The sequence below is a fragment of the Drosophila biarmipes genome, chromosome 3L, assembly GCF_025231255.1.
Source record: "Drosophila biarmipes strain raj3 chromosome 3L, RU_DBia_V1.1, whole genome shotgun sequence".
Taxonomy (NCBI): Eukaryota; Metazoa; Arthropoda; class Insecta; order Diptera; family Drosophilidae; genus Drosophila; species Drosophila biarmipes.
This window is the reverse complement of record NC_066613.1, coordinates 16,062,083-16,087,836: the sequence shown is the minus strand read 5'-3', so window position 1 is coordinate 16,087,836 and position 25,754 is coordinate 16,062,083. Positions and strand designations below refer to the sequence as shown.

Here is a 25,754-nt window from a genome sequence, read left to right as displayed (position 1 = left end):
TGTATATTTACCTGTATGTGGGGTCCACAATTAATTAAAATATATATGCTATGCCTATATATCACCACCTAGTGACGAACTAGAGCCGACAGAGATAAGAGCTTCTTACCGAACAATAAATTCATGAGACATCACTATTGAGTCATGATTTTTCGCAGTGCTTCTTCAGATACTTATGAGTACTTACGAGTATTTTGGTTTTGTCTAAATTAAGAGTGGGTGTATAAGACCTATCCAGGGGGCAGCAACAATAAAGCTCCAATTAGGGTGTTATTTCTGGGTGCACCTAAAGAGTATTATTTGTGTAGCTAAGAGCCTTTTGGGGGATACGCATGGGGATTACCAATTTTGGCAGCACTCTTTTCTCTCCGTGCCCAGACTCCTAGACTACGAAGTGCATTTCAATTGACGCCACACCAAAATCAATTGCAGCAGCGTCTGCGGCGGGATCTTTGTGCAATTGGACCGGAGCTCTGGAATGCAAATAGTGGACACCGCAGCAATTGATGCAGAGCCCCTGGACTGGAGGCAGCAGGTCTGCCATAGCTGCGCCCCTGTCTATACGTCAGCATCTGTATCTTTAGATATATCTTCAGCTATATATCCACGGAGTGACGTCCGCCATTGTCCCGCCCACCGGAAAGCAGATGGAACTAATTCGTGGCAGGCCGAATTAAATTCGCAATCTGCACAAATCCGGAATTATCGGCCTAAGGGCGGCGACGGCCATAATGGAATCCGAGTCCGTCTCTTAATGGGCTGACATCTATTGATCCTTGCGAGAGACCCCCGCCATATGGTAATGCCCGGGATCGACGGGTTATATACTGTAAAAAACCGTACTGCTTGCCATATGCATTTGGGGCATGCATTTCATTTTCATTTCCAGTGCGATCCGCACCCAGCCGATCCAATCTTCGGCAAATGTTAATGGGAAAAACGCGATTTAAAGTAATAAATTTGCATGAAATGTTCATCGGCTGTGGAAGTCAATCAATCAAAGGGGAGCAACAAGTAACAGCGGCAGCCCGCCCAGCACCATCCATCCCCTGTGAGCCACCCCCTTTTTGGGGCCCGAAAACACGAGCAAGGCAACGAGCAGAGATACAGATACGAGTGGCGATACGAATTCCGAGATACTGTATCTGTGTCTGTGTTCTTGTACTTGTATCTGTGTTCTTGTACTTGTGTGGAGAGCGCCGACGCCATAACCGTTATTAAAGCCCCTGTAGAGTCCAATTTGCTGGCGCGTCCGTTCGTCCATCTGTCCGTTTGTCCGTTCGTCGTCCGTTCGTCCCGCTTCGCCCACTTGTTGATTTTTGGTTCGGTTCGGGTGGGCATGCCCCTGCCAGATGCCAGATATAAAAGCATGGACGCTCAATCTTCCGCCACACAGTCCATCACTCGCCACATCTCGAGCAGAACGGAGCTCCACCGAGAACCGAGCATATATAGTACAGCTGTAACTGCACCTCGAGTGAATCTGAAAACCCCCCAAACGTATTCCATATCCACCGGAAACTCCAGCGAGAGTTCTAGAACGCCAGTGAAAGTGCCAAACGAAGCTTCGAAGTGAAAGCAGCCTCAGTCACCAAAGATATGCAGGTAGGATTGCAAGTTAAGAACTGAATAAGTACTAGCTTCAGACATATGGTAAAAAGTTGGATGCTTTATAATGGGGCTTACAACTGGGAACATTTATTTTGGTCTTTGAAACAACAAAAATATTTGATATTTCTTTTTTTACGAAAATAAATACCTATGATATCATTTTAGATGGGAATAGAACAGTTTATCTTCAAAAATCGTATTTCACAAACAAATTCCTTTGAAAATTCGACCAAACATTTCTTATAAGGGCAGCACAATGAAAAACCTGCCTCAATAATATGGTAATTCTGCCTAGAAACAACGAGCTAACAGAAAAGATAGCCCACTTAGTTGGGGTTCGGGGTGCGCGAGCATCTCAAAAGCCCGTAGAGCAGCCTCCCAGATTGACTCATCAGCAGACAGTCGAAAGGTCTCTCGACTTTGCTCTTCCAGCCAAGTTCCATCTATCGTCTGTCATGTACTTCTGTATCAGTTTCTGATCTCGTGCCAGCAATTCATAACTTTTCGGGATGAGAGTGCTAAAAAGTGAGCAATACTTTCAAATTGCCTTGATTCATGTGACGTGGGCTGCAAGGGGCAAGTGTTAAACAATTTAATTGGAACAGTTCATCTGTGTGAATTAGCACACTCGTGATTTTTAATTGTACAGCAACAGCGACTAGGCTAGATTCGCTATCGCCCTAGGCAACAGGCCAGCGAGACACAACCTTATATGTGGTTTTCGGAAGGCAGATCTTGAAGAGAAGTCGCCAGTGGGTCTGTGAGTGCCCCGATATCAGATCTGTTGTTGTTTATCTTCGGGGAAGAGTCGCAAAGGCCGGGCAATAACGATAAGTGCATCTTTTTGGCGAAATATGCTTTCATCCGCCGAAAGACGAGGAGCCCAGCGTAAACAAAGTCCTCGAGGGCGGTCGAGCGTGGGAAGAATGCGAGTTGTCGGACCAAACTCAAGCAAAATATTGTGAATTCTTCGCCTGTTTTTGTTTTTCAATCTCCCTGGCCGGAAAATGTTACTGAGAACTGTGCGAAGTTGTGCAGTTTGAACTAGATTTTAGATCTGCCTACCGAGGGGTGACAATCTTAACCCACTGATACTTGATTAGTGTTCTAGAAATGAATATTTCAAAATTGGAGCGATAAAAGTGATAGTCATCGTTACACTTAATTGATTACAGAGCATTCTAGAATATGCTTGTTTCATTGAATGATGAAATTAGCTTGCATGTTTAGAGATATTTATTAGGATGATACTTGTATGAAAACTTGATTTGTTTCGAGAAATGTTCTAAATCATTTTAATGAGAAGTTAAAAAACGTGTTATTGTTTCCATTCTGTGGCATTATACTTCCTATGAAAGTGAAAACCAAAATGATTTTTCATAGTTTTGTAGATATATAATTGTAGTCCCGTTGAAACTATAAAACTTTGGAACAAAAAAAACTTAAATATTCCAAAAGAACTATTTTAAAAAACTTTTTTTTTTCGAAAAAAAATACCTAATCAAATACTCTATACTTTGCAAATATAATAGAAGTGTGGCCCGAGATATTGGAGATATGTGGCTGCCTCGAAAGACTCAGTTAGGAGTGGCAGAAGCGTATGCCATAACCTTGGGCTGCCAAGGGTTAATCCGATCTGCACTTTCCGTTTGCTGAGTCAGTTTTTTGTTGGGTTAGGCAAAAGTGGCTATGCATTTAGTGTCGCGTCAGCGACGAGACCTCCGCGATTGGTTTTTGGCTATGACTTTTTAGTTGTCAGCTCTGAGGTCTCCGAGCTGGGTTCCAAGTGGAGCGGTGGCTACGTGAGCCGGCGAACATCTCCACAGCCACAATCCCGGCCACCTTTGAAGTCGCCCCCAGCCAGAATCGGTTACATGTTTTTTCTCCCTGCTTTTTTTATACATTTTTTCGAGCCTGACGTTGCGCTGGTCACGCAGGCACCACCCCCCCACTCGGCCCCCACCACCCCTGGCATCACCCCGTAGACCACTATCGTTCGATTCTGAATCGAAATCAATTCACAAGCAATTAATAATCAGATCGCTTTTGTAATAAATTGCAATTTTATTATGTGCAAAAAAAGACTAAGCGAAAATTGCCTTCGATTTTTTCGCAATGAAATTAGCTTGTGGGTGGGAGTGGGAGCGGGTGGGGGGGTTGGGGAGGAGAGTCGCGAGTTCAAATGCGTCACAATCGCAGTTTTATTCGCAGTATTCTCATTTTGCATGCGAATGCGATCGATAAGAGAGTGGGCTGCCGAGGAGGCTGAAGAGCGAAGAGCGAGCGACTGGGGCGGTAAGAGCGTGGAAGAGATAACTTTGCTCTTTGGCTGGCGTCGTCGCTGCCCCCCACAAAAGGGGGCGTGTGTCGGTGTGTGTGTGTGTGTGCGAGAGACGAGCCCCCAACTGATGCTGTGTTTATCCACTCACACACACGCGCCCAGTGGGGCACTCAATTATGCTGCACACTAATGAATGGCTGGAATATCAATTGCACACACACACTGCCACACCAGCACAATCAGCATGTGGAGACAATTAGGAGGAATCTTTAATTGGCGGCCCCGTCCTCGATGATGTGCCCCCATCTCTCCCGCGCGCCTGTGTGTGTGTGCGTGGGCAACGAGCCCCTTTTACGCACACATCCACACATGTTTTTGCCTTCATAATTGTTTTTCAAGCTCTATTGAACTTGGGGCGTTGATGATGACGGCGATAACAACGCTCGAGTTGGGAATAACATCGCCCCACACGTCATCAGACGTCATCTGACTGCCCTATCCAAAAAAGGAGGATGCTACGTGATCTGGGGGGTCTTTACTATGCCAGTTCGTATGCCAGCCGTAGCTAAGAGAGCTTTGGGGTCCCAAATTCGCTATGATATCAGGCTATCCCATCTAGATCTAGCAGATCTTGAGAAAGATCTGCTTTTTATAGATTTCTGTATTGGATATATGGTACTACCTTTGGGTTCCTAAAGGCTAAAAACTTTTAAGGAGTACGATATTAGTATTTCTAATCTCTTTTTCATAGCTATCTTCCATAGCCACAACTTTTCTTACTCAAAGCTACTTCTAGATTAAACTAGGCTTATCATTACAATGTTTTATCAATACCGCCATATCATCCGAATACTTTACTTTTCCCGGTAAAACGTTACTTACACCCCAAAAATACAGACGTTAGTAATTTAGTTAACGATAAATGCGCAGTAAAAAATTAACACCCACTTATTAATATTTATAGAAATTATAAGGAATTTGATTCAATAGAGATTTCCCCTTCGTAGAACTCATACCAGTCGAGGCTTCTGAGTTTGATTTCAGATACTTTATTGCGGTTTAAAGGTATTTACTTAGACCTATAAGTAAGGGTATTCCTTATTCGGTTTCCCAGAGCTAACCTCGTTTTCTTGTTTTCTGTTATTGTTTTCTTTTGCCAATTCATTATAATGGAATGATTACAATTAGAACGAAACATGGAGAAGATAAGAAATGTCTATGGGGGGCGCAAAGAGTTAGGAACGTGGAGGGCCTGATGATTGTGCTCACAAAGCACGTTCTAAAACTCATACCTCCAGTATCGGAATCGCAGTTATTGAACTTTTTAGTGCCAACTGAAGGGACTGTACGAGAGTGTTCAGGTTATCTTTATTGAACAAAGATATATTAAGTAATATAAAAAGCCCGAAATCATAATAATATGATATAGATAAAATTAAGACTCTACCCATTAGTGGTTAAGTGTCTTTTGTAGGCACTTTGATAAGGTCTTTATTATTACCATTATTATCAAGAGATAGCCAAAGAATACAAATTATTACAGTTTTTTAACACCTTAAACCCAAAACATCTATTTCGACATGAAGGCAATGCCAATTCCCGCCAGTTCGATGCTCTTTCGAGAGACCCAACCCACTTAGTTTTCGAATACATTAGTTTGCCGACAGCTGGTGACTCACCGGGCCTCTCTCACGTACACACGGCCCCAGGGTTATGCTCGAAGACCCGGGCTTACCTTTCGGCTGCATGTCCATGGGCGGGGGTAAGACAGAGGCGGAGGGGCAGGGGCAGCGGTACGGCTTAAATGGCTGATGCAATCGGAACGCAAATTGGGCGAGAGCCGGAGTCTCTTCGGCTTCGGTTGCACAACACTCAGAAGGTGTACCTATGGTCTGGTAACCGGAGAGTCCCAAAGGAGACCCGAAAAGAGACACCCGAAAGAGGTATTCGGGGAATGCCAGGGCGTCGTATTACCCGTGCTCGCACAGGTCTAAGTCGCAGCCGGTTGATTGATATATTATAATCACAATTGCCGAGTGCTGATTTTAGGAAGCCATGAACAGGCGATGAGGAAGTCCGCTTCCCATTCCGATTCCGTCACCTTCGCTGATAAGCCTCCAGCTTCGGCTGTTCAGTTTTGAGGCTTAGATTTCAGTTTTTAGTTTTCAGTTTTCAGTTGCCAGAGTCCCACAGCAGCTCCATGGGCACATACGCGTACGTGTGTGTGTCTTAACAGCCCCCAACCACAAGGCAATTAGTGATAATTGCATTTCATTCGGATTTGTCGTGAAAATTTTCCACATTTTTACAAAAAGAGAAGAAACTTGATATGTGGTTTCAAAAATTTTCCATTCCATTCGTTCGCTATGCTCAGTACACCACATTACACACATTGTGTGTGCGCGAGTGTGCGTCGAGATCTCGATCTCGTTATGATGTAGAACAGCTATGGGGAATCGGGCATTGCCCAAGGGAACCGGGGAGATCGGCGAGCGGAGTGATGGGGGCCCAGCGGGGCTTATCAGGAACTCTTGGGTTCCGACCAGCCCAGGCTTAGGGGTCGGGCGATTCAAGTCAATTGACTTTGGCGTGATTTCCCCACCTCGGAAAAGGAATCACGGTTCCGCTCAAAAGTTCCATGAATCACTGGGAACTCAAGCCAAGCATTAGCTTAAGTGATTGTTTTGATATTCTATACACTGGATTGCAATGAGAGAGATTTGGGTTGAAAACATTCGGTAATACCTTTGTTTACATCCCGATATACGCCTCATCTTATGTAACTAAATCATCATAAACAGAAAGTTTTGGATAGTAAACAAAAATGCTCATAACAGATTAGTTTTATGAAGTAAGTACCACCCATCTTACTAGATGATGCCTTGGTTGCTGGTATTTTGCTTCAGGAAAAGTGTTATGAAGTGGAACATATGCAACATACAGGATATATAGTAACTTTCATTACCCAAACTTACCCACCTTGAAGCCTAGTAAAGGCTTTATAAGTAGAACAAGTTGTAATGCCAATAGATTACTAAAACATAAAAACATATTTCATTTGTATTTATTTATTACGGAAATACCGACAGAAGATAATGATACTACTATCTAGCAATCATACAATCTTGACACCGTTTAAAGGGGACTTCTCCCTCCATTGATAGGCCAGAAGTCATGTGGCCGGACGTGCTATCCTAAACCAATTCCAATTCCCTGAACTGACCTTTCGTACCGCCGTCAAGGCGACACGAGCTCATTGCGGCACTCCGTCTTTGTTCCACTCTTTGGCAAACGAGCGCAGGAGATCGAGACAAGTCGAGAAGTTGAAAAGTTGGGAGGCCGAGAAGTCGGACTGTTGCTAGGCGGCCAAAACCCGACTCTATCAGTGTCGGTGACAGCAGGCAAAAAGAGTGGCGGGAGGGGTGGCGGTGTGGAAACGCCGTGAAAACGGCACAGAATTTGTGGCATGAACATGAATTTTCTCACGTCGTCACCAGCGTTCCACTGGCTGATACAGTCACACAGACGCGCAACCTGCAATTCAACGAATGCATCTGTATCTGTGCCCCGGGCTGCAGCTGTACTGGTGCATCTGTATCTGGCCGACTGGTCTTGGCTTGCCAGTTGCATGTTGCACTATCTTTTCCCCGAACTCTCGGTCTGTCTCCGTCTCCGTCTCCGTCTCGGTCTCGGTACCTATCTCCGTCTCCTGCTCTATGCGTCCGTCCCGAAGTCTCACTTTGAATGGGCCGTTTCCCCGACTCCTCTCAGAGGTTCACTGTCAGAAAATGGGATCATATTAGTGCAGATAGTCTGCAAACTATAGAAATAAGAGATAATACAATTATTTTTTAATAAAATTATTGAAATTACTTAACTCTTTCTTAAGATTTTACAAAGATTGTAGTATTAGGTCCATAAAAAAGGGGTTCTCGAGAAATCACTGCATAGCTTGAGGCGTCGTTTACTATATCAAAGTAGAACAGCCATATCATCCCTAAAAACCCTCCGATTTCTACCAAATTTGGTATGCAGTGTGAAAAAACCCAAATACACAAACCCACATCAATTTCTCGCCGTGTACCCCTACCCCCGACTGGTTCCGGTGGTGTGTTGTTGCTTTGTATCTGCGGCTCTGGAGGTGTTGCTATCGCTGGCACGACGTTAATTAGCAGAAAAGTGCAAACGATGCGGGCCGGCCGAGTGGCGATGGTGTCGATGTCGATGCAGACGCAGTGTGCCGCAGCTTGGTGCGGAGCGGTGCCCGAAGAGATTTACCCATTACCCATTACCCATTAGCGGAAGCGGGCCAATTTGGCTTACCCATGCACATGCACGAGTCTCCGATCGTCCATTGTCATGATGCAATAATTTGTGCCATCAACTCACCGAACAATCGTACGATTTTCAGTCAGCTATATGGAAAGAAAGAAATACAGAAACAAAAAGAGTGACGGGGGGCCAGACCTCGACCTCTCTTTCACTCGCTCCGCTTGTATATGGGCGGCTGTGTGCGGAGTGAAAACCAGCTATCGATCGTTTCTAGGAAATGGAACCTATAAATCTACGCTTCGCACGAAAGACCTCGATGACAATGATGCTGGGCCGTCCACCTGAGATCGGAGGGGCGTTGATAATCGGGGATCGGTGGTCTTGGACGACTGCTGCTGCTGCTGCTGCTGGTGCCGGCCGGTGACGATCGCCCAAGACGACGGCATGGCCACATGAATATGTATGCCAGGCCAGGCCAGGCCAAGTTAAGACGGTTCCGATTCAGTTCCGAAACGATCCGAGGTGATCTCATTGGAAAGGCCCCTAAAACACACTTAGAGAAAAGCCCAGGTCCTGTCCTAATGGGCAAAACTAATAATTTGCCATGCCCTATATAAGAATGCGATCAGTTCGACCCCTAGTTTGGGAACACTTATGAAGCCGCTCTAACTTGCAGATCTATTTCTCTTCCCTTTCCTGCCAGCCTCTTATAATTCCCAAGTCGTTTTTCAATTGAGACAATCTTAACTTCTGATTGATCTTCACTCTGTTAAATCACACTCTCATCAAGTTTTATTGGGGCTATCAGATTCAATTTACACTCGAAATATCCGATTTTCACATTGCCCAGTTTGATCCCGCTCAATTGCATCCGTGTGCCGGCGGTGGCGGTCATCTAGGAAGTGCAACCCCTGACCGCGTCACTGGCAAGTGTTACGTGAGGGGATTGCATCGGAATGGATCGGTCCCGGGCCTCTCCTATTGTAGAAAGTGCTCCCCAAGTCGCATCAAAAGGCCATTTCAATTCAGTGCCCCTTACGTCAGCGTTACGATGCGAGTATACGAGCATCGTTGCCAGCGCTTTGAGGTGTGCCGTCCAAGGCTGATGAGGTGTCCAGGGGCGTGGAGGAGGAGCAGGCTGCCCGGATCTGGGGACTCGAGGGGAGGGGCGGGGCGGACGGAGGCGGCGGCACGAGACACAATTTCAAGCACCTGCAAGATTTTTCTCTCAATTGAATTTCGCTTTGTGGCTGGCTCGATGCCGCTGCCAAGTGCTTTGGGGGCGGGGACGAAAAGGGGTGGTGGCACATGGACAACGAGGGGGGGCAGTCTGCGGTCGGACGATTTGTGTAACGTGCAATAAATAAATTACTCGTAGAATTGAATCTAGTTGTCGATGTGGCTTGTCGATAAAGCGAAGAAAGAAACTAGTCGCGGTGCCTCTATATCAACCCGCCTGCCGCTGCGCCACCCCACCCCCCTAACCGCGAGTGGCTGCCGCCCGGCAACAGCGGAAAGCGAACACGCGATGTGGCTGCCAGTCTGTCTGCCATTTTGGCTGCACCTCCGGCCCCCAGCCCGCGGCTCCCAGGTTCCAGCTCTCGGCTCCCGGCCGGCAACGCCAGCTCAGACTAGTTTGGTCCGCCCCTCGGCCCCTCCCCACGTCCGCCCATCCGCCCGGCCACCCGTCCGCCCCGTTCCGCCACACCCCTGTCCCCTTACAAATTTACACTTACATCTGCGAGCAGGCAATCAGCAATGCACTTGGCAAAAAAGGGGGCCCTCATATCATGTCTATCATATCCTAAAGAGAATTGAGGCAAGGTTGTTCAAATGCCATATCAGATCATATGATATCGTCAGAGCAAAGATAGTAAATTATTTTCAACAAGTCGAATTAACTTATAGAAACCTTTAAGTTAGGATTGGATAACTTATGGTTGTACCGTACATTCTTATAGAAAAGAAGGTTTATAATGGGTTACAATTCAAAATGGATTCAATTCTTTAAGAGGATTTACTATCAAAGATCAATAAATAAAAATAACTCATTTATTGATAGTGTTCATTATGTTAGGATACCATTAGTAACCGATTCTAAGTAAATATCATTATGGAAGAACCGAGTAAACTTATAAAATAGTGTTTATTTTTTGGCATATTTTTTTTTTTGCCACAGATCCAAGATGTACTATCAATTAAGACGATAACTATACAATACAGCTTAAATATATGTTTTCCAGTTCCTAAGTCTCAAACTTTTCTGCAAGTGTAACTTGTGGTATCGTACCGCCACTCCCCCTCCTCCGCTTCCCATTCAGACAACGATCGCCGCAGACAAACTGGCACTCACACTTGATTGCAATGAGGCGATCGCGCGGACAGATCGGACAGGCGGACAGACGGACGGACGGACAAGCCAGTGACTTGGACTCGGAATCGGACTCGAACTCAGACACGGTCTCGGCTAATGGAACCTTGCACCATGCCACTGACACCCTGCCAGCCGATCCCCAACTCCTTAACTTTACTCGCGACTGCAACGAAAAAGAAGTGGTCTGTTCTCGGCGAGACATTTGAAAGTCTGCGGGCTTTGAGCCAGGTTCTGGTTCAGATTGGGGGTTACTAAAATTGAATCGAAAACCATAAAAAATAATTAAAACCATTCAGATTTGTGAAATCAAATCAGCAGATTTAAATTATGGTTTGATAACCACAGGGATAACCTGACCATGTTTGTGGTTCAATATTGACCACAGCGATATAACTTTTATAAATCTGGGTTTATTTATAAATACTTTGCACCTTAGATCGATGCATTAATTTTTAACGACTAAGTGTCAAACCCCAAATTTCAAATTTTCATATATGTTTTGGGCTTGGTTTTCACACTTTTTACTTATGTAGAAAGATCAAATTACTCTTGGTAATAGTGTTCACTGGCTTTCATTATGTATTAGCCTTGGCAACTTGAAATACTTTAATTCAAGATTATATAAGGAAAACCTCATATGTCATATTAAAGTGCATTAACAGGTATATGGGTCTGAAGGTTATCACCTAACCCCTATGAAAATGTAAAGTGAATTAATCCTATCCAAGCACATACATAGCAATAGTATATAGTTATCAATTACTATTGGTGTAGTAATATAATCAATTATGTTGATATGAATGTTATATCAACATATATATTTTTAGAATGATATATGGTTCTGAAAATTATCACCTATGCCTCGGGATATGATATTTCAAAGTAACCTTGTAAATTTTAAATAATTTGATCCATTATCCATGATAAATATGTATATCCACGAACGGTGCATGGATCTTAAAGATATCATCTATCTATCAGGATCTCATGAGTCTTGTATTATAATAAACTGATCCAATATTTATGATATACATGAATGAAAGGCAGTGATCTATTTGAATGGTATATGGGTATGAAAGTTATGAACTGTCGCTCAGGATCTTAACACAGATGTATCAGATGTATCAGATCACTCAGTGATCTCTATGAATGGTATATGGGTCTGAAAGTTATGAACTGCCATTCGAACGTATATGTACCTGTAGTGATCATCGGATATCTTTAATAATGGTATATGGGTCTGAAAGTTGTCGCCAATCCTGAGATACTCGCTCTTCCAAATTGCCCCCGCTGGACTGCAGACGGTCGTGCCCGAAAGCCAGAAAGCCAGGTCCCGAGGCGGGCCATCGAAGCCCCCGTCCGGTTTTATCTGTTTTGTTCCGCACCTTCCCGGTGCGGCGGTGGCATAAAGAATTACGATCTGAGAACGAGTAATTGAATGCTGGTCGCTTGTCACTCGGCAGGCGGGGCGGGGCGGTGCGAGGGAGGGCAGCGGACAGTCCAACGGAAGGGAGCGGCGAAGAGAGCCGAAGAGCGGAAGAGGCGGGCGGCGGCGAGAGAGGGAGAAGGAGGAGCGGGAGCGGGAGAGCGAGGCGACCGCCCAGTGCGGCTGTGTGAGTGAGCCGGCGTCGCGTATAAATGGAACGGCGCGGCGATTCAAAATTCAGTTCTGTTACAGTTTCCAGCTGTTGAACACAACTTTGAGAGCCGCCGATCCCGACCGATCAGATCCGATATCCTCACATCTTTTTTCTCGTGAACCGCGATCACAGCAGCCCCCTAAGAGATTGAAAAATCCAGCAAAAAAATAAAAACAATCGTAAAGCCAAGCCTTGACTCGAGTGTAATGTCGATGAACCGTGCGTATGCAAACGAGTGCCGCGCCAACAAGAACAATACCACAGCCACAAGCCAGTCCAGCTCCAAGGAAGCCCGTTCCGATCACTGAAAGCCCCGACTCGAGGATCGAATGTGCCAGAGCCGCCAGCTAGACATCCGCTACGCCGAGACCACAGCCCACTGAAGCCGCCGACGCCGCCGCCGCACCGCACCTCCACCACCACCCGATCCCCGTAGCCAAGGACCCGTACGATCCAACACGTATCCGATCCATCCTCGCACCCGAACGTCCGGCAAGCAGCCAAGATTCCGCCAACACTGAGCTGCACGACCTCCAAGACGGCATCCAGCGCCGGACCTATGTCAGTGCTAAGCCAGCTGCTGCTCAACTTCAACCAGAAAGCCCAGACCAGGAGCCACCACAACATAGAGCTGATAAATTCGTTCATAACATAACGACAGGCCGGGCCACGACGATAGCACCTGCTGACATATCATCCAACGTTAGGGAGAAATTTGCAAACATTTTTTACCGGAAGAGAAAAAAGAAATCAAATCAAAGGGTGAGTAATGCCGCAGCAATAGATCGCTGACGACGAGTGACCCGATTCGGGACCGAGTCCTATCTATCAATGTCGTGACCATACGAAATTCGTGGAAATCCCAGACTGAAACCCCATTCGAAGGGCACAGGCCGAGCACCGTCGTCTGATGCAACATTCGCCGGCGATTGGCGAATGGAATGACTATAGTATGGTGGGGGGCAGTATACATAATACCCTCGAAACTATTTGAATAATTAATCGGTCACGCAGTTTGTCCGGTCTAGACTCTAGACACATTAGCCCTTGATCTGCGCCCGAAGCGTGGGTGAGTGGGGACTTCAATCGGCTGGTAGAATTCGAACAAATTGACGTCACAATGGTGTCATTTCGTTTTCGATTTCTGCCTCTGATTCGGCCCACGCAGATTTTTAAATCAATTTTTTCCTTCTTGTATCTTTCTGGTGGCGTGGCATTGTGAAATTCGTATGGAGAGCGCAGATCTCTCGGGTTTGGTTCTTTGGGGATTGGGGGGGTTTATTTTCGGGAAAGGCTTACGGCTCCCCAGCGGCATGCCATTTCGCAAGTGTTAGTAATGTTCTAGAGCCCGGCGGCTGAAGGCCTTCTCTGTCTTATCGGGGGAAATAGACTCTGCGACTGGGAGGTCTCCCCCTGGTTTATAGGAGGTGATAGCTGAGCAGGCCGGCGATGACTGGCCACAAACTGGGGTTATCTCGCGGGTTTATTAACCTATATTGGCGTGGCATGACTGAACTTTGAACTAACTTCCGATCTCCGCACTGCTCTGGTCTCTTGCAGAAAATGAACTTACATGTGTGCGCCTTAGCGCTGCTGCTCTTCGGCAGCATCGCCACTGTCCGCGGAAGAGCCGTGGACCTGGTAGACGATAGCAACGATGTGGACAACTCCATCGAGACGGAGGACAAGCCCCGGAACCGAGCCTTCGACGCCGACTGGCTCAAGTTCACCAAGACGCCGCCGGCCAAGCTGCAGCAGGCGGACGGTGCCACCATCGAGATCGTTTGCGAGATGATGGGCTCCCAGGTGCCCAGCATCCAGTGGGTGGTGGGTCACCTGCCGCGCTCGGAGCTCGACGACCTGGACTCCAACCAGGTGACCGAGGAGGCGCCCAGTGCCATTGTGCGCGTCCGATCCTCGCACATCATCGATCACGTGCTGAGCGAGTCGCGCACCTACACGTGTGTGGGACGCACTGGCTCCAAGACGATCTACGCCAGCACGGTGGTGCATCCTCCGCGATCCTCTCGCCTGACGCCGGAGAAGACCTATCCGGGTGCCCAGAAGCCGCGCATCATATACACCGAGAAGACGCATCTCGACCTGATGGGCTCGAACATCCAGCTGCCCTGCAAGGTGCACGCTCGTCCCCGCGCCGAGGTCACCTGGCTGAACAACGAGAACAAGGAGATCGTCCAGGGACACCGCCACCGGGTCCTGCCCAGCGGCGACCTGCTCATCTCGGACATCAAGTGGGAGGACATGGGCAACTACAAGTGCATAGCTCGGAACGCAGTGGGCAAAGACACCGCCGACACCTTCGTGTACCCCGTACTTGTAAGTATCCTCCTTCCTCAAGACCCAAGTCTCCCCAATCCCAATCCCAATGCCAACTCATCCTAACTTATCGCCTATCCTGTTCTGCTCTTTCTTCCAGAAGGATGAAGACTAAAGATCCCACCACCACCGCAGTAGGAAACAAAAAGGCTATTGGATTGACGACGGGAATTCATCTAGTTAGTTAGATAGATCAAATGCCTTCGAAGATGCGTGAAAAGAAAATATGCTTAGAGAAAAAAATTAAAAAAAATGAAGGAGCAAAGGTCAAACGATTTACAGTTACGTACAATTTAGGTTAAGCACAATCTAGCTCGTAATCCAGGTAATTAACCGTATCTAATGCCGGCTTAGACACTAGTTTTCTATTTAACTACCCTCGAATAGCAGTCACACGTATCGCATTCGAATTATAGCAACTACTCCATATGGTTTTCTTCAATTATAGTTTAGTTATCGGCTTGTAATCACGCGTCTTTGGTTTTCTTTTTAAGTAGCAATGATTGTTCCTAGCGATTCAGGCAGCTCTAGTTAACGTATTTAAACTAATTGGCCGTTTACTTAAGGGTGCCGCACACCCCACCCACACCCGCAAGCAGTTGCAGCCTGCAACTCGAACCGCACTCAATCAGTCAGTCAGTCAATCACCCAATTCGTATTTATGTGCACCCACCATCTCTACAACTAATTTATTGATCGACCAAATTCATCCAGCATCGCCTCCCATACCGAATCACGGAATAGTATTCACGGAATCAATCAGTTTCATAAGCTACCCCACTACGTTTTAATTTGTAAGCAAATAGAACTGAACTATGGTTTTCTAATTGTTTAGTTTCTAATCTTAATCAACTTTCAAGCGATTGTTTTTGAATAAATACCAGAAAATTGAAAATGCCAAGTACTCAATGGGGCGGGCGCACCTGCTGTGGTTTTCATCATCACTTTATTGACGGGTCTACAAACTACGGATAGTCACATTATCTACATAAACTCGTACAGTTACGTACATACATTGAACGGGGAAAACAGCTTTGCGATATTACTTGAAACGATCTTAACAACAAATAACGAACTCGGCCCCGCAGGACCTTTACGTACACGGATGATATACTATATTGCTGGAGTAAGATATTGATAGCTCTGATACAGCGGCCCAGGACTTCGAGGCGGGGGCTAATCTCAAGGCCCGATTGTGCGAGAGTTCTCCTCCTTACATACGTAAAATATATACTCAATTCACCTTTGATATTGTCGCATGTCTTTGGAAATTGTTAGATGTTAGAGTCTGCGGGGGTTTTTCACAATCAAAGGTTTGGGGAATGGGCGTTACGTATGGTAATGCATAGAATCAGATTCAATTCGGCATCTTTTGTTCGGGCACTGGTACGCATGTGTCTATTGCGGATCTGTGTGGACGGATGGTAATCGTGCGCCGATAATACTTTCAATTGGAAGTGCTCTGTTAATGATTGGGATACCATGTGATCCGAGTGTGCGTACTTAATGGGACAAAGATCTCTGGGCTCTATTTTTGGTTGTGTCTGCAGGCGCAAAAAGGGGGCGCAACGAAAGTGTTTCTCTTGTTCACCCGAGCAGCTGGATGCCGTCGATCTCGGCGAGCGATTGCCGTTTTTTAAGCGCCTTGCCGCTGTTGCCGGGCGCTTTTTTTTTAGACTTTTCGGTTCTTTTTTTTCTTTTTTGGGCCAATTTGAAAGTCGCTCGTGAGTCAGTGAGTAGTGGTTGCCAAGTGCGTCGACAACCAGTTTCCACCGACCGGCCAGGCCACGGCGTGCCACGCTCCATCTCCTCCTTTGCGTGCCCAGAGATATCTCCGAATGATTGATGATTTATTCAGATTTTTGTCAACTGACGACGAGCGTGCCATCGATCATTTTCGCTGGCCAGGATGGGGAGGATCGTCCACTCCGACAGGTGTACAAGCACATTTTTGATAGGAAAATACTGCTGAGTTGGCATGGAAATTCTTCGAATGCAATCGTTCCACTTGGCCGGGTATCTTTAGACACATTTGTCAACTTTCTGGGAATTATTTGTTGGTCAAAGGCTTTGCTTTTGGCACGTCACGTAGCATGGGAAACGACACAGAATATAAAGCATGACAAATCACAAGACACAAGAACTAAATCTAGGGTGGGCTAAAAGCAGAGGGAGGAAACACAGAACACGGGTACAAAACTTATGCTAGGCAGGGGGTAAATTCACGGGGAATCCATGGAGTCCAGTGTCCAGCAGATCAGCTCCTGCTGAACCTTACACATTGAGCACGGAATGCTTCTTGTTGCCGCCGGAGGGCAGCTGCACGGCGATTACCGCCAGGCGACCATCTCGCAGGGGAGCCAGGATGTGGGTGTTGCCCGGCGTGACCACCACCGTCTGGATGGGCACGTGCAGAGGAATGTCGAAGACGGGCTTCAAGCTGGAAAGTAAATTATAAAATTTAATTAGTAAGATCGAATATCCTACGAGGGGAGTGCGTATAAAACGTTTTATTTTAAAATATATATCTAACATATTTCAAAACACGCTTCCTTAAAACTTATATTTCATTTTCTATTGAGAAAAATACCTCAAAACTTAAGATTTATACGAATGTATTTTAAAATCCAGGTTAAACTAAAAGTAGATTATTAACTCTGACTTTCCATACGATTTTTAGGGTGTACCATATCTTTATTTTGCCAAGGAAATGGGAAAACAAATATCACAATCACTAAAAAGATATTTCTTACCCGTGAAGCCTGCTCATGGTGATGTCGCCGGCATCGTCGGCCACCACCAGGTAGTCGGAGGCACTGGCCAGACCCGTCACCCTGCCGGAAACGTACTTGGAGCCCAGGCTGCAGCCGTTGATGCTGTAGACGTGCACCGAGTGCGAGGTGTCATCCAGGGCGCTGAAGGCGATGTGACCTGTGGATAAGGGATAAGAAAAGTAAATCCAAAGACTTGGGTTAATGATCTCCAACATTCTTCGATCACAGCGCATTCAGCATTTTCGAATGTGGGGCAGGGCGTAGTGGCAGCGATTTACGCAGTAAAAATGCCATCATTATGCTAGTAGACGAGGCCCGGCCCACTCGGGTCTGCTGATAACCTGACATCGCATAAAGACATTATCACATGGCGACATACTACATCCAAGCGATGCGTAGTTGCTCTTATCTACTCGAGTATCTGTCTTATGTGGCGACCACATAGCTGTAGCTATGGATGTATCTGTAGCTGTATGCCAATGCCACCCGGCGAAACTCGTTCAGAAGGAAGAGCCACTAAATACCCTAGATTGGATCTGAATGAACTTCCTAATATGACCCGACCACGCGCACAGAAATAACTAGTAATAACCGTGTCTGGTTGGTTTCCATTTTGGCCAGCCCTAAAGTTCATTCAAAAAATCCCAAGCTCCCACAGACAGACTATACGTATATCTTGATCTTTATTGGGGCCTTTGGTTGAAATTTACTACAACTATTTCATAAATTTTGTGCTGCGTCTTAGGAATTGAATGAAAATGAATGAATCGCCGCGGCACTTATGCTTGGGCATCGGGGGAGGGATGGTCAGGAGAATGGGGCGATCGGTTGGTCGTGTGACTGGGTGACGTGCGATTCGTTCGCGGGGCTCGTTCGCCCCACCGATTCCGAATCCGAGTCCGATTCCGATTTGATTCCATTAACGACGTTGGGTTAATGCCAGAGAGCCGAGTGTCGCAGTGTGTGTGTGTGTGCTCGAGAGTTCGTTGGGTGCTGATAGTCAATCAATGGATGGGATCGGGTCTTCATTAGCGGCTATGTAATTGATTGGGGCCCGACAAGAACGCAATTAAGTGCCCATCATTGCCCTGGAAAACGAGCTGGACTGACGTTTTTCGATTCGGTTTCAATATTTCTGAACCGCTGACTGCCGGATGTTGCGAATTTATAATCAGAAGTCGGTATTAATTCGCTCGATAAGCGACCGGCTGCATGCGGCCAATGCACACAGTATACTCTGGTTTTCCTTTCGCTGGAAGAGGGGTCTGTCTGCATGTATAAACTTATATATGGCAGTGGCAGTATATCACTTTGCGAAAGTCCAAGCTGATTGCCCGAAAATCGAGTGGCTTAGCGAATCTATATGGCTGCATATTCAAAGAACTCGATATGCAAGCTGGCGCCTTCGATTGACGTATTTCGTACCGAGAATGTGAGAATGCAAAGCCAACGGAATTCGAGGCTTATTTATTCGCATTATCACAAGACCAATATTGTATAACAAACAAAAATGAAAGTTAAGTGCAGGCAGCAAAATGATTTTAATTTTCAGAACGTGGAATGGCGGGCCACCAAAGTACTTGATTTATTTAGGATTTTAAAACCGGTTTTGCCTTCTCATTATATTAACCCAAAAAGGCTGGCAATTATCACAAAAATTACAAGCAAATTGTCTGATTTTTAAAATATCCCTAAAGGTACTGTCTAATCGCTAAGAACGGAATGGAAATTTTTGTTTAGCTTATTATAGGTAAATATTATTTTTCTAACCCACAATAATCAATAAACATTTAATCTCTTTATACAAAATGACCAATTAGCGCAAAAGTCTCTAACGAACTCGTGCCAAACGTTAAGTGATTTATGAAATCTTTTCCACAAATCATCGTCTTTATAGGCCAATCGTGGGTATGTTAATTACCGCCAATGTATCACAGTCGTAACATAATCGAAGACATATTGATTCAGGTCGGCGCAAGTGCGCAATTATAATACACCCTTATCGGGCACGTACCATCGGTGATAGTTTTTGTGCCAAAATCGAAAAAACCCTGATTTTTATTATAATGACACCTTGACGGTGTTGCTATGAGGAACGTCTGGGGAATTCCGAGGCGGCATACCATTTTTTCGGTGTGTATGCCGCCGACGAAACGGGCAAAGTCTTAACCTTGCTGGGGTTCGTATACTTTGAGATCTTTACGATATTTAAGCAGCGCTTTAATTTGGATTAATGCCCTGACGTTCCAGCGCTGCACCGCCGAGCGATAAGATATAGTGGGGACAGTGCATGGGACAAAGTCGGACGATTTCCAACATCATAACGATCCTAATGGCCCGGCGGAGGGGCGACGCACATGGCCACACACGATCACGTGATACTCGTCGCCTCACTTATGTGGCAATTGGCGATAGGAGGACTGATTAAATTGTTTGATTGCCCCTCTTCAAACATAATGGGAGTGCTACGCAGTAGCACGTGAGTGCTCCACCGGCCCATCCATCGCAAGATTAGGGGCACCATGAGTGGACAGGAAAGGGAGCTGATTTAATGAGATTATCGGCCGATTCAGGTGGTCGATTCAGGTGGTCACCAAAAGCAAGCCGTCTATGAGTCAACCATGCGGTTCCGTTTCTCATTGCTTTAATCAATTAAAAGATAGACCCTCGACAAGGTTCATATCAGCAGTACTTCACTGACTGTTGAGAGTGAGCACATTTTTCAAATTGATTAAAATTTTTGCAGAAATAGCTGTGATATATGTATGAGGGAACTTAATCTTTACTCTTTTTTTTTATAAATTTGGAAAGAAATCAACTTGGAATTGTGTCAAAGACTGTTGGGTCTTAAGTATCAATTAATAAGATAAAAGTAAACCATAATCAGCGACGTGACTCAGTTGTTCTTAGGAAATCCGAAACCACTTTTTCAAAAACGCCTAAATACGTTCTTGAAATTTTGGGGATTTTCGAGTAGGTTTATGAAAACGTAATATAAAAAATGTGGTGTATACTTTTAGGCCTAGTTAACAGTGACCATCAAACTGTATACAGTAACTCGAAAACCGTAGGTGCATATGAATTATATAAACGTTAATTATACATTATAAACACACTGATAACTTGAAACTTACCATGATAGGAAAGGGTTACGAAGGAGATTTGCACACAGGACTCGGTGCAGCCAATGGGCTTGAGGGTCCTAACAAACTGACCCTCCTGAAGGGTGTAAACGTTGACGGTTCCATCCTAAAAAGCAAGGAAGTAATGTTGTACTTTTCTTATGCCTAGGACGAGCTATTCATCCTCACCAGGGATCCAGAGACCACCAGGTCCAGCTCCGTGTAGATGGCCACACTGGAGATGGCATCGTCGTGGCCATAGAGCACCGTCAAGGGCTTGGGCGAGTAGCTATTCTGGGTGTTCAGCTGGGTGATGGCCTGCAGGTGCGACTGACCCGTCAGCGCGTGCACTGGAATGTTGCTGGTGGATGCGCCACCACCTTGCTGATTCGACTGGATGCTCCACACAATGCAGGTGCAGTCACGGGAGCCGGTGACCAAGTACGAGCCGCAATTGTCCAGCGCAATGCAGGTGATGATGTCCAGGTGGCGGGTCACCGAGGCCACCGCCTTGCCCTTGTTCAGGTTGTACACCCTCAAGGAATTATCCCAAATGCCGCCGGCGTACAGCAGCTTGCCATCCGTGCTCACGGCAAAGAGCTGCGAGTGCGGCGGCTGCGAGGAGTGGAAGGGCCCAAAGACACGCTTGCGGTTCCTTTAAAAAAATTAAAACAGATAGAATTGGTTTATGTAATCTGCAAAGACAACACCCACTTTAAGTTGGCTGTGGTGGCATCGATTTCCAGCAGGAATCCCTGATCCTTGTCAAACGACAGCCACGAATTGCAGCCCAGTATGGTGGACTTGGACACGCTGACTAGCACATCGGGACTCAGTTGGAGGAACGATCTCGGTGGACTTCGCGGCGGGCTCAGGTACACGATGGGATCCTTCGGCGTGGACAGCTCGCAATAGTACTGCACCACTTTGTCCAGGAATTGGGTGAGATCCGGCCTTCGAAGCTCAGCACGTACGAGCTTGAGAGCGGTCTCATCTTGAGTGAGACGACGCGGATGAGGCTCCCGAAGCAACTGCGAGGGCACCTGGCCAAAGTTGTTGATCATGCCTAGATGGAAGTATAAAAATTATGACTTTAGGTTTTATGGATCCTCAGATCGACCCACCCTCAACTGCCTCCCGTTCCACAGGATTCGTGATCTTGTCCAGATCCACAGCGCCCTCATAAGAGCAGTAGTAGAAAACGTTGAGAGCCTCCGCAGCCTTGGGCCCCTTCTGCTTATAGCCAAAGATCAGGTCGATCCAGTGGTGCAGGTGCTGACTAACATACTCCGACTCCAGGGCCCTTCGGTGAATGGCTATGAACTCCTCCGGGGTGGTGGCCCAGGCGGGCAGTATGACATCGTCCACCTTTTCTTTGGTGATTTGCAGGTGGCCCAAATCGAATCTGTATGGAAAAGGTATCATTAAAGTCATTCAATTTGAGGGGGAGATAATTGCCATACTTGTTCATGTTTTTGAGGAACTCTGGAAAGTAGAAGAATTCGGGAATCAGCTCCTTTACATCGTTAGGATTGTCCATTAGCAGCTTCCAGGTCTGAGGTATCGAGTGGAACTGTCGATCGGCCACATCAAAGCGACCGCTCTGCAACTCAATGTGCAGTGAGGTAAATGGTTCCACGCGGAGCAAGTAGTGAAGCACGCCGGCAGAGTTGGAGTAGTGGGTTCCATAGTGGAACTTGGGTATGGCACCAGAGGGATCCTCGAATGAGTCGTATTTGCCACGCACCTCGGCCTCGTTCTTGGGGTTTATCTGTGGGGAAATGGGGTTTACAAATAAATATCAAATTTAATAAAACCCAAGCTAGAACTTACACATCCAATGGGCTTGGATAGGTCACGGAAGGATTTGGGATCTGTTAGGTCCAGCACATCGCTGGTGTAGTCAGCCAGGATCCAGGGGAAGACGGGGTATTGGCTTAGATCGTTGTACGATCGACCTAAGGATGTAAAGAATATTATGTGAGATTTTAAAGTAAATAAAATGATATATTTTCTTACCTGCGATAGTGTTCAGGTACATCAAGTATTCAAAATTGGAAATCTCGCGGTTGATCCACCTCTGGGTGAGACCCGAAGCTCTCAGCAGCTCAGCCGGAGATCTTCCCGAGCCATAGAGGATGTTCGGAAGCGGCAGACCCACGATTTTTGTGAAGACTTTGTTTCGAGTCTGAAAATAAAGCAAACCAGCTTATAAAGTGTTCTTACTAAGTTTTAAGATAAGATAAACCCACCTTCGTGGTAAAGTTAAGGAAGTAGCTGGTTTGATCCACCAGGAAGATCTCCAGAGCACTCCTGCGCAGATTGTATTTCCTCAGATGAACCTCTCGTATCTTGTTGGTGGAGAACCTGAAGTCGTACTTGGATCCGTCATCCGTGGGCGGACTTAGATCCAAAAAGGTGAACACGTTTTGGTTAACCTCGATGCGGCCCTTCACTTTGGTCATCAGGGTGATCAGTTCGCAATCCTGCGACATGACTAGTTTCTCCAGCGCAACATCCTGCTGTGCCTGCGTATCGATCAGCTGACGCAGTTCCTCCTCCAACTGGGAGCTCTCATCATCCGCCAAGAAATCGCGAACCACTGCATTCTTGATGGTGGAGTCGAACTCGGAGATTTCCCTGTGGTAAATAAATTAGTAAGAGTATGAATATTGTTATGGAATTGCTTGGTCTTACTTGGGATCATAAGCACTGGTTGCATTATCACGCAGATTGGCGGCATTCTCGTGTTTATTTGGATATAATTGGGGTTCCAACTTCAGACGCATTCGCGCCACGTTCTCATGGGGCGACAGTTTCCAGAACTCCTCCTCCAGATCCCTAAAAAGTCAAACAACAGCAAAATTTATGAGAAAGTTAGTACAACTTGTTAAGATTTTGTATCAAGTGACTCTCAAAAATCTTGTTAATTTAATAAAAACCTAAATAATTGGAGGTATTATTTCTCTTAAAACTTAACCCTATATAAATGCCGAAACTAAATAAAAAACTTTGTATCGTTTTTAAAATTTATTTAATTTTGGGTTTGCGATGAAAGTTATTTTAGAGCTCGACAATGATTAATCGAATATGTACAGATGAAAGTCCTTTGTCGAATTGCGGTCAATCCTTTCCTTGCGACTCCTTTTTGCTAATCCTCCTTAGGCAACGATGGGAGCGGCCAGGGTCTTGGCGAACACTGGAGCCACTGGGGCAGCAGCCACCACAGGGGCAACGGGAGCAGCTACTGTCTTGGCCAGAACTGGAGCCACTGGGGCAGCAGCCACGGGCACATCCTTCTGCACCACTGCGTTGAATCCGTTGACGGAGTCGGCGTAGTAGCTGACAATGCGACGGGAACCATCGGGCTCGATCAGGGAGTAGGATCCGCGCACAACATCACCATCACGGGTCTCCTCCTGGGTCTTGGAGTCACCGGTCAGCGTGTCCTGCACATCGTAGGCGTAGGTGTACTGTGGATGGGCATCCACGATCTCCGTGGCGAGGGGAGCAGCAACTGGAGCAGCCAGAGGAGCGGCAACGGGGGCAACTGGGGCAGCCAGAGGAGCGGCCACAGGGGCAACTGGGGCAGCCAGAGGAGCAGCAACTGGGGCAGCCAGACGGGCAGCAACTGGGGCCACTGGAGCAGCCAGAGGAGCGGCAACGGGGGCAGCCAGGCGAGCAGCAACTGGGGCAACTGGAGCAGCCAGAGGAGCAGCAAATGGAGCAGCGTAGGGTCCAGCGGCGAAGGGAGCGGCGGCGTAGGTCTTGGCCACCAGAGGAGCAGGTCCAGCCACCAGAGGGGCGTTGTATCCCAGGGGCGCGGAGTAGCCCAGAGGAGCGGAGTACGCAGCCGGGGCGAAGTAGGGAGCAGCTCCCAGGGGGGCGGAGTAGGCCAGAGGAGCACCCAGAGGGGCAGCGGCCAGAGGAGCGCCAACCAGACCAGCCTGAGCCGAGAGGGCCATCGAGGAGAGGACTGCAACAACCTGCAAGAAGATCGCGGGATTTCCGGGTTAGTCTCCTGCCCTGAAGGGTCCACCCAACACAGCACCATCACTCACCGTCAGAGGATTCATTGTAAGGCTTGGGTGGGGTTTAGTGCGATTGTCACCGTCGGTTAACGAAAATGAACTGACATACCTTGGACAAAAAGAGCAGCACTTTTATACCCAGATGCGTTCGCGAAATTTGCATGCGCCGCTCAGCGGAGGGAACTGCGTACCAATTGCGTACGGTCGGTGGTGGCCCATCGTCTCCCTGCCCCTCTGATCATCCATCGGAGCCTCTTCCTACCCAGCATTTGGCCAGCAGAGCGTCTGAACTTTTTTGATACAAATTCGCAGCACGTACTCCAATTTTCTGTCGTCTTGGTCTTGGGCTACCTCAAGTTTTCATTTTTATTTGCCACTGTTTTTGCCTTGCTCGGATCGAAAGTGAATGCGATTTGATTATATTTCGGAGTAGTTTTCGGTAATTGTCATGCAGGTTCCATCCAATGGCAGTGCTTTTAATTTTCCTCTTACACCAAAAACACGCGAGGCTCATAATTGAGATACTATACTAAGCGCGGGTTGACAGGGGTTCACACTTAGGGTCTTAGGGGTCTTATAAGGTGGAAAGGTACTTCAACAATAAATTGATCCTGTTTAAATTGATTGATTGTTGGGTCTTATGATAAATTGGAAAGTTTTCTTTACACTTTATTGGGTATCAATTACAAATGCTAATGAGCTACCTTTTATACATAATAAGGTTGCTTCCCCCGAGGGTTTCGGTTTCTCCTAGTCAGGTGAAACTGGGTCAATGTGGCCCAGGAATATCGATTAGGTGGCATGGCATATGATATCAATATGATGATAAAATTCAAAATTGGTATTGTAATGCTTCCGAAGTATATGTAAACTTGCCATATTTGTTAGGAATTTTTAAGAAATACTGAAACAATCCATTAAAATCTAGTTTTTGTTTAGGATCTCTTTTAAAGAACTGGATCATGTTTTTTCTAAAAATATTGTTTTTCCCAGCAAATAGTCACCGTAGATCTCCAATCTTTGGTATTTACTCAACCCATTGGTTGATTAAAGATTCCCCATCGAGTCCGTGCTGTAACTGGTGGCTGGTTTCGAGTTCGTGACTCTTTTCCAAAATGCAACCAACGACCTTGCGACTTGTTGGCTGCGGATTCACCGCGGAGAGCCCCGTAGAGACCCGGAGAAGCACAGAGAGAGTGTGGCCAAAACTTGGCAGCAGATTGGGGGAAATATTACCGACGTAGATCGTTGCCACCGGAAACCAAGTATAGTCGTCCAATCTGGCCAAAAGCCCGTGGAATGCTCCACCGCC

General features: G+C 46.6%; 4 protein-coding genes across 6 annotated transcripts in view; 2 read left to right on the top strand and 2 right to left on the bottom strand.

Moving 5' to 3' along the window:
• Nucleotides 1-1,411: 1,411 nt before the first annotated feature.
• On the top strand, nucleotides 1,412-15,410 carry LOC108034857 (neural/ectodermal development factor IMP-L2). 2 transcript variants are annotated; one of them, XM_017110006.3, is made up of 3 exons: nucleotides 1,412-1,605; nucleotides 13,739-14,515; nucleotides 14,619-15,410. In XM_017110006.3, exons 1-3 carry the CDS (start codon nucleotides 1,600-1,602, stop codon nucleotides 14,628-14,630), a joined length of 795 nt encoding a protein of 264 aa, XP_016965495.1. In that variant the 5' UTR covers nucleotides 1,412-1,599; the 3' UTR covers nucleotides 14,631-15,410. The 2 variants fall into 2 exon arrangements, with proteins under 2 accessions (XP_016965495.1, XP_016965494.1); XM_017110005.3 differs by having other exon boundaries at nucleotides 1,418-1,605; nucleotides 14,616-15,410.
• LOC122819052 (uncharacterized) lies at nucleotides 12,738-12,940 on the top strand. Its single transcript, XM_044095166.2, has one exon. It carries the CDS (start codon nucleotides 12,738-12,740, stop codon nucleotides 12,831-12,833), a length of 96 nt encoding a protein of 31 aa, XP_043951101.1. The 3' UTR covers nucleotides 12,834-12,940.
• A 32-nt stretch (nucleotides 15,411-15,442) lies between the features above and the next one.
• The window catches only part of LOC108034853 (neurobeachin-like protein 1), a 32,510-nt gene continuing 22,198 nt past the window's right edge, over nucleotides 15,443-25,754 (bottom strand). For both annotated transcript variants that reach the window (XM_017110001.3, XM_017110002.3), the window contains 11 exons: nucleotides 23,109-23,252; nucleotides 22,664-23,051; nucleotides 22,431-22,599; nucleotides 22,245-22,369; nucleotides 21,875-22,182; nucleotides 21,536-21,816; nucleotides 21,126-21,477; nucleotides 20,601-21,066; nucleotides 20,424-20,538; nucleotides 17,269-17,446; nucleotides 15,443-16,955 (listed from right to left, as the gene is read on the bottom strand). In XM_017110001.3, coding sequence (XP_016965490.1) covers nucleotides 16,790-16,955; nucleotides 17,269-17,446; nucleotides 20,424-20,538; nucleotides 20,601-21,066; nucleotides 21,126-21,477; nucleotides 21,536-21,816; nucleotides 21,875-22,182; nucleotides 22,245-22,369; nucleotides 22,431-22,599; nucleotides 22,664-23,051; nucleotides 23,109-23,252 — 2,692 coding nt within the window. In that variant the 3' untranslated portion in view covers nucleotides 15,443-16,789. The remainder of the gene's footprint in view (nucleotides 16,956-17,268; nucleotides 17,447-20,423; nucleotides 20,539-20,600; nucleotides 21,067-21,125; nucleotides 21,478-21,535; nucleotides 21,817-21,874; nucleotides 22,183-22,244; nucleotides 22,370-22,430; nucleotides 22,600-22,663; nucleotides 23,052-23,108; nucleotides 23,253-25,754) is intronic.
• LOC108034855 (cuticle protein 21) lies at nucleotides 23,429-24,540 on the bottom strand. The gene is made up of 2 exons (XM_017110004.3): nucleotides 24,473-24,540; nucleotides 23,429-24,397 (listed from the first exon to the last, which is right to left on the bottom strand). Exons 1-2 carry the CDS (start codon nucleotides 24,485-24,487, stop codon nucleotides 23,573-23,575), a joined length of 840 nt encoding a protein of 279 aa, XP_016965493.1. The 5' UTR covers nucleotides 24,488-24,540; the 3' UTR covers nucleotides 23,429-23,572.

What these genes read in the sequence shown, in the direction of transcription:
- LOC122819052 (XM_044095166.2), top strand. Translation starts at nt 12,738, where the DNA reads ATGTCAGTGCTAAGCCAGCTGCTGCTCAACTTCAACCAGAAAGCCCAG.